General features: G+C 51.0%; 1 protein-coding gene across 1 annotated transcript; it reads right to left on the bottom strand.

Annotated features, from left to right (window-relative positions):
* Positions 1–622: 622 nt before the first annotated feature.
* Positions 623–5,871, bottom strand: LOC138278399 (germ cell nuclear acidic protein-like). Its single transcript, XM_069219253.1, has 2 exons — positions 5,699–5,871; positions 623–1,076 (listed from the first exon to the last, which is right to left on the bottom strand). The coding sequence occupies exons 1-2, from the start codon at positions 5,869–5,871 to the stop codon at positions 623–625; spliced, it is 627 nt and encodes a 208-aa protein (XP_069075354.1).
* Positions 5,872–6,114: the final 243 nt, after the last annotated feature.

Raw genomic sequence — 6,114 nt, 5'->3', positions numbered from 1 at the left:
CGCGGTTTCATGTACTAGTTGATTGTTTGCAAGGATAGTGGCTTGGCTTTTCAATGCCGACTGTAGGGCCTCCCTATCCTCTTTGGCTTCTCGTTGATGGGCTTCCCACACCAACTGTAAATGCCGCTGGCCTTCAGCCAACTGTTGGATCATGTTTTCCAGAGACGGGGTCTCGCTCATGGTGTATACCGTTTTATAGCCTTCCCGGGGACCAAAATCCCACTTCTGACACCACTGTGACAGGCTATACGGTATAAACCAGACTGATACGACGTAATCGTGGTGAGTATATAGAATATTTATTTTTATCTCAAGGTCTCTGGTCTCTTTATTGCAAAGTCTTTCACAAGGGTACGTGTTTCTAGATATGGTTCTTCACGTCGGGTCGTTCTCCGGACCTTCTCTTATCAGGCGTTCATTCCCTCCGTGTCTGGTTGGCTCTCGGGGAATACCGGAAAAATAAACAAAACCCTAGGTTACGTCCTTGGACTCTGAGGTGTTTTCCCGTGTCACCCAAACAGAGGGGGAAGGTGAAGGTATAGGAAAGTGTGCGCAACACCCGTGTACCGTGCACTAACCAACTGTGGAACTATTCTGCTATAGTGCTCCCAAACTTGAGGAATTAGATCTGCCCTCTCCCCAAACAGGGCTGTTTCTGTTTCCTCCCCTCCTCCTGCTGCCACTCCTCTCCCCCAGCACCCTTCCCCGTATTTTCTCCCCTTATTGCCTCTGTTCCTTTAAAAAGGAACCGTACCTTGCTAAGCCACGACCCTCCGGGGTCGTGGCTGGCTTGAGGGCTCCTCGTCAGGGTCTCCTGGGCAGTCCTCTCCTTCTCGCCGCTCTCCTGGTTCTCCTTTACGCCGCTCTTCGGGTTCTCCTTCACGCCGCTCTCCTGGCTCTCCTCCACGCCGCTCTCCTGGCTCTCCTTCACGCCGCTCTCCTGGCTCTCCTTCACGCCGCTCTCCTGGCTCTCCTCCACGCCGCTCTCCTGGCTCTCCTTCACGCCGCTCTCCTGGCTCTCCTTCACGCCGCTCCTTTTCTCTTCCTCCCAGGTCCGGAAAGCGTTGTCCGTTTCCCTGGCAACAGGGAAACGCCTCCATGACGCCGCGATCGTTTCCCGGGAAACGGGAAGACGCGGAACTGACGTCTCGGCGTGCTCCGACCCGTCAGCTGCTGCTCCGTCCGTGTAAGTAAGCCCGGGCGCCCCATCACAGTGTGTTTTTGCACTCACCCCATTTTGAGCATAAGGCCCAAAAATATCTTCAACTCCTCCAGCAATGTGGGACTCCACTGAAATGCCCTAGAAAGTTCCCTAAAGTGCCTCCATGCTCCCTCAGAAACTGTTTGGATTGCAAATTTACCCCCACTTTTTGCCTACTGTCAGTGTGTTTTGACTGTGTTCACTGGAATGCTGCTAACCAGGACCCCAGTGACTGTGCTGCCTTTCTCTCAATTTGGTTGCTTAGGACTTAGTACACGCCACAATTGGCATACTGGTACCCCCATGTAAATCCCTATTATTTTCTACCTAGGTACGCAGGGTGGTGGGGCACCAGGGGATCCCCATGGGGTGCAGCATGTATTATGCCACCTATGGGAGCCCATGTTCAATGTGTTCGCATGGCCTTCCTTGGCAGCCTGCGTGAAAAGGTGCATGCACCCTTTCACCACAGGTCACTGCACCAGGTCACTGTAAGTCACCCATATGGCAGGCCCTCCTAGCCCACAGGACAGGGTGCAGAGGGCACTCCTGAATGAGTAGAAGTGCCCCTATGAACTCCAACTGTATTTTCCTGTACTTCATAAGTGGGGGAAGACATTTTACCTATGTACTGGACACAGGCCACTACCAATGTCCAGCTATATAATGGTAACTCCGAACCTGGGCATGTTTGGTATCAAACATGTCCGAATCATACCCCAATACGGTTGCCAGTATTGGTTGTATGATTTCATGCACGCTGGGGGCTCCTTAGAGGAACCCCAGCATTGCTCTTACCAGTCTTCTGGGGTTTTCCGGGCAGCCTGCTTTGCTGCCACCCCACAGACAGGGTTCTGCCTGCCTGCTGCTTGACTAGCTCAGGCAGAGGAAGGCAGAACAATGGATTTCCTTTGGGAGGGAGGCAACACCCTCTCCCTTTGGAAATAGGTGTTACACGGCTTGGGAGGGGTAGCCTCCCCAAGCCACTGGTATGCTTTGAAGGGCACATTTGGTGCTCTCCTTGCATAAACCAGTTTGCACCATTCCAGGGACCCCCAGTCCCTGCTCTGGCGTGAAACTGGACAATGGAAACGGGAGTAACCACTCCCCTGTCCATCACTTTCCCAGGGATGGTGCCCAGATCTCCTTCCGGTGGCCCCTTGATTCTGCCATCTTGAATCCAAGGTTGGTGCAGGCCCCTCGGAGCATCTGAGTGGCCAGGTCAGGCAGGTGACTTCACAGCCCTTCCTGATAAGTGGTCACCCTCCTTGGTGCCCAAACCCCTTCCTAGGCTATTTAGGGTCTCCCTCCAGGGTGAGTTGCCTGTGGGGGCTGCATCATCATCTTCTAACTCTCCTCACTGCTGAGGGTCACCTGGGACTCCCCTCCTTGGGATGAGTCCCACTACACCTTCCTGGTTTCCAGCAGCTCTGCAACTCTTCATCTGCAATTTTTGCCTTTGCCAAGGCTTGTTGGTGGTTTTCCATCACCACTGACTGACTGCAACTCTTGGACCATCGTGGGACATCGTCTGCCTCATTTCTGGAACTCTTCTTCTGCTCCAGTGCTGCACAGCTGGCTCCTTGTCTTCATCACCAACCTGGTCCTGATCTCCAGAAGGGTGGGTAGTAGCTCCTGCCCCAACTGGACACTCCAACTTGAACTGGACTTGGTCCCCTTCCTTTGCAGGGTTTTTCTGTCAGGATCCACCTTTGGTTTCTTCCAGTCTTGCTTGGGTCTTGCACAGTTCTTTTCCAAAGCTTACCTGTGAGTTTGGGGAAAAACCAGGTACTTACCTCTTCTCTTCTGGTTGTTGGGGGCACCCTGGTACTTACCTTTTAGGGTTCCTAGTTCCTCCAGCTCCCCTCTACAGATTCCCCTTCCTTGGGTGGGAGACTGACTTTTGCATTCCATTTACTTAGTATATGGTTTGGTCTTCCCCTAGGGCCTACATTATTTTCTGTTATTTTAGTTTTCTACAGCTTTATATGCCAATCCTAGACTTCTACTGTGTATATAATAGATGTTTACTCACCTTCCAGTGGGTAATTGCCTAAACAGTAATGTAGTAATTGTGTTACCATAATGCAGTACCTTTATTTTTGTTACACTGTGTGGTTCTTTCATGTGTGTAAGTGTTGTGTGACTGTAGTGGTATTGCATAAGCTTTGCATGTCTCCTAGATAAGTCTTGGCTACTCATCCACAGCTACCTCTAGAGAGCCCTGGCTTCCTAGACACTGTCTACACCTGACTAATAGGGGATCCCTGGACCTGGTATACGGTGATAACATCAGAGGTGCAGCGGTGCAATAAGACACTTACAATTGCCTTACCACTCAGTCACTAGGTACTTTCCACAGGAAAGACCAGTACTAAATGTAGGTACACTGTACACTTATTGTTAGGGTTCTAGTGTCCTGGGTTTGGGTAAGCCAGGGGTCTGGCTTAGCCCTTGCTCCAAACTTTACTGGGAGCCTAGTGTTAGTGTAGTTAGGGACCCATACACCACTCTAGCTAGACCTCATGTCTTCAGTAGAGCACACATCTCAGGCCTTGGATCCTCAGTATGAGAGTCTAACTTTTCAAGAGTTGGGGAGATGTGTGCCTCTAGGAAACTGGAGACTAGGAGGAATTCCAACAAGAGTCTGCTTCTGGGGTTGCTCCTCTAGGCTGATCATGATACTGCTGATGGCTAGGAGGAGGAACAGGAAGTAGAGTTTGATCCACCAATCTTAGATAGGATAGATCAGGAACACACTGGGGATCATCACAGCCCCGCCAGAAGCCTAGTAGGTAGTAAGAAGGGGGGCACACTAGTAGGGCCACCTGTACTCCTAGAGGCCTGGTTCAGAGGGTCCCTAGAAGGAGGAATAGGTCCTCATCTGCTAACTCTCACTTAACCTCAGTATCTGAGGGGACCCACTGTTCTAATTCAGAAGAGGATTTCCTAGACAGGGAATTGAGACAACTGAGATTGGAGGAGGCTAAGCTGAGGCTTGCCCTAGATAGTGAGGCTCTGGCAGTGGAGAGAGAAAGGCAGGGTTTGGGGTTAGTACCTCACGGTGACAGTAATTTCAGTTTCAGTGACACCAGGGTCAAGGAGGACTCTTTTGACTCTAGAAACTTGAACAAGATGGTCCCATCCTACAAGTTGGGAGATTATGGGGGTCATTATGACCCCAGGGGTCGGAGATAATATGGCGGTAGTACCGCCAACAGGCTGGCGCTACTTACCGCCACCTTATGACATTGGTGGGTTGGCTAAAGCCAATCCGCCAATGTACCACTCCGACCGCCATGGCGGTAGCAGCCGCTAGGCTATAGATAACAATCTCCAGCCCGGCAACCACTATTGTGCTGCCAGAGGTATCATGACCTTGCCTACCGCCATGGCTTTCGTGGCGTTCATAACACACTCTCATCCACACAGATATACACGAATACATACACGCATGCATTCATTCATTCACGCACACATCCAAACTTACACGCAGACACGCATTCACATTTCCATTCATACACGCACTCACATATATTCATACGCGCACGCAAACAACAGTAAACACACACTCACATTCATGCACACACTCACACATACATGCACACCCCCGCCCACACAACTCCCCCCTCCCCTGTCAGAATCCAGGGGCCTGCCAGCAGGGGACAGGATGGGGTGCTGCTTCCGTCAGCAGCGCCCGCCTGCAGAACACTACCAGGCTGTATTATTTCACAAAATACAGCTGGCGACGGTTTACTGGCGTGGCACTGCTGGTGATAGCAGCACCACCTTACCACCGTCTGCCAGTATGGCCACAGCCAGATTTCCGCCCTTCTTGTGGCGGAAATCTGGCTGTGGTCATAATTTGCTGAACGGATGGTAGCCGCAGCAACGGTCTTTTGACGGCCGTCGTTGTGGCGGTAGGCAGTTTTTACCGCCTTTGTCATAATGAGGGCCTATATCTATAAATGGTTCACTGCTTTGGAGAGGGCCTGTAAGGTACGTAGGGTCCCCCAAAGACAGTGGGCAGCAATTCTATGGCTCTCCTTCTCTGACAAAGGAATAGACAATCTCGTCACTGTCAGAGAAGAGGATGCATACAATAACACAGTTTTGAAGGCAGCACTGTTAGAAGGGTTTGGTCTAACTACTGAACAGTATAGGATCAAGTTCAGAAAGACCAAGAAAGAGTCATCCCAAAATTAGGTACACTTTGTGGGCTGTTCTGTGAAAGCTCTGGAAGGCTGGTTGCATTGGAGCAAAGTAAGTGACTACCAGGGATTGTATAACCTAATTTTAAGAGAGCACATTTTAAATAACTGTGTTTCTAATGGATACAGTAGCTACCTGTGGATTCCTCACTTCATGAATTCTCCCAATGCACCAGCATTCAAAGGAAAATTTCTTCCTAGCTCTTCATGCCGACGAGGACGTCACAATTGCACGGCTCCGCACGTGATTCCATCTGACGTCATCGTGGCAATAAGAAGCCCTCACCGGCGTGCTGACGTCAGTTCCCTTTTATCCGTGCCTTCGACGCTAACGGTTTTTCCTGGCTCTCGAACAGTTACTGTTTCGAAGCTGTTCTTGTTGTCTAGGCACAGTGTCTCCACCGGGCTTTGAAGCCTTGTCACGAGTGCGGGGGTCTCATGTCGGTCACAGATCCTCATGAGGCCTGCTTGTGGTGCCTAAGCTCGGACCACAACGTGGAGGGGTGCATGTCCTGCCAGCGGATGAACCCAAAGGCCTTGAAGGAGAGAGAGGCGAAGTTCTTCTTGGCAAAAGCTACGAAGAAGCTTAAGAGTCATTGAAGATCTAAGGCGAGGAACTCTTCCTCACATAAGTCCTCGAGGTCTCATTAGAAGCGACGCTGGCACGATTCTTGACGCCAATCTTCCAGAGATCGGTCTCAG

The sequence above is a fragment of the Pleurodeles waltl genome, chromosome 2_2, assembly GCF_031143425.1.
Source record: "Pleurodeles waltl isolate 20211129_DDA chromosome 2_2, aPleWal1.hap1.20221129, whole genome shotgun sequence".
Classification (NCBI taxonomy): Eukaryota; Metazoa; Chordata; class Amphibia; order Caudata; family Salamandridae; genus Pleurodeles; species Pleurodeles waltl.
The sequence above is the reverse complement of the archived record's forward strand: the minus strand, read 5'-3'. Positions and strand labels throughout refer to the sequence as shown.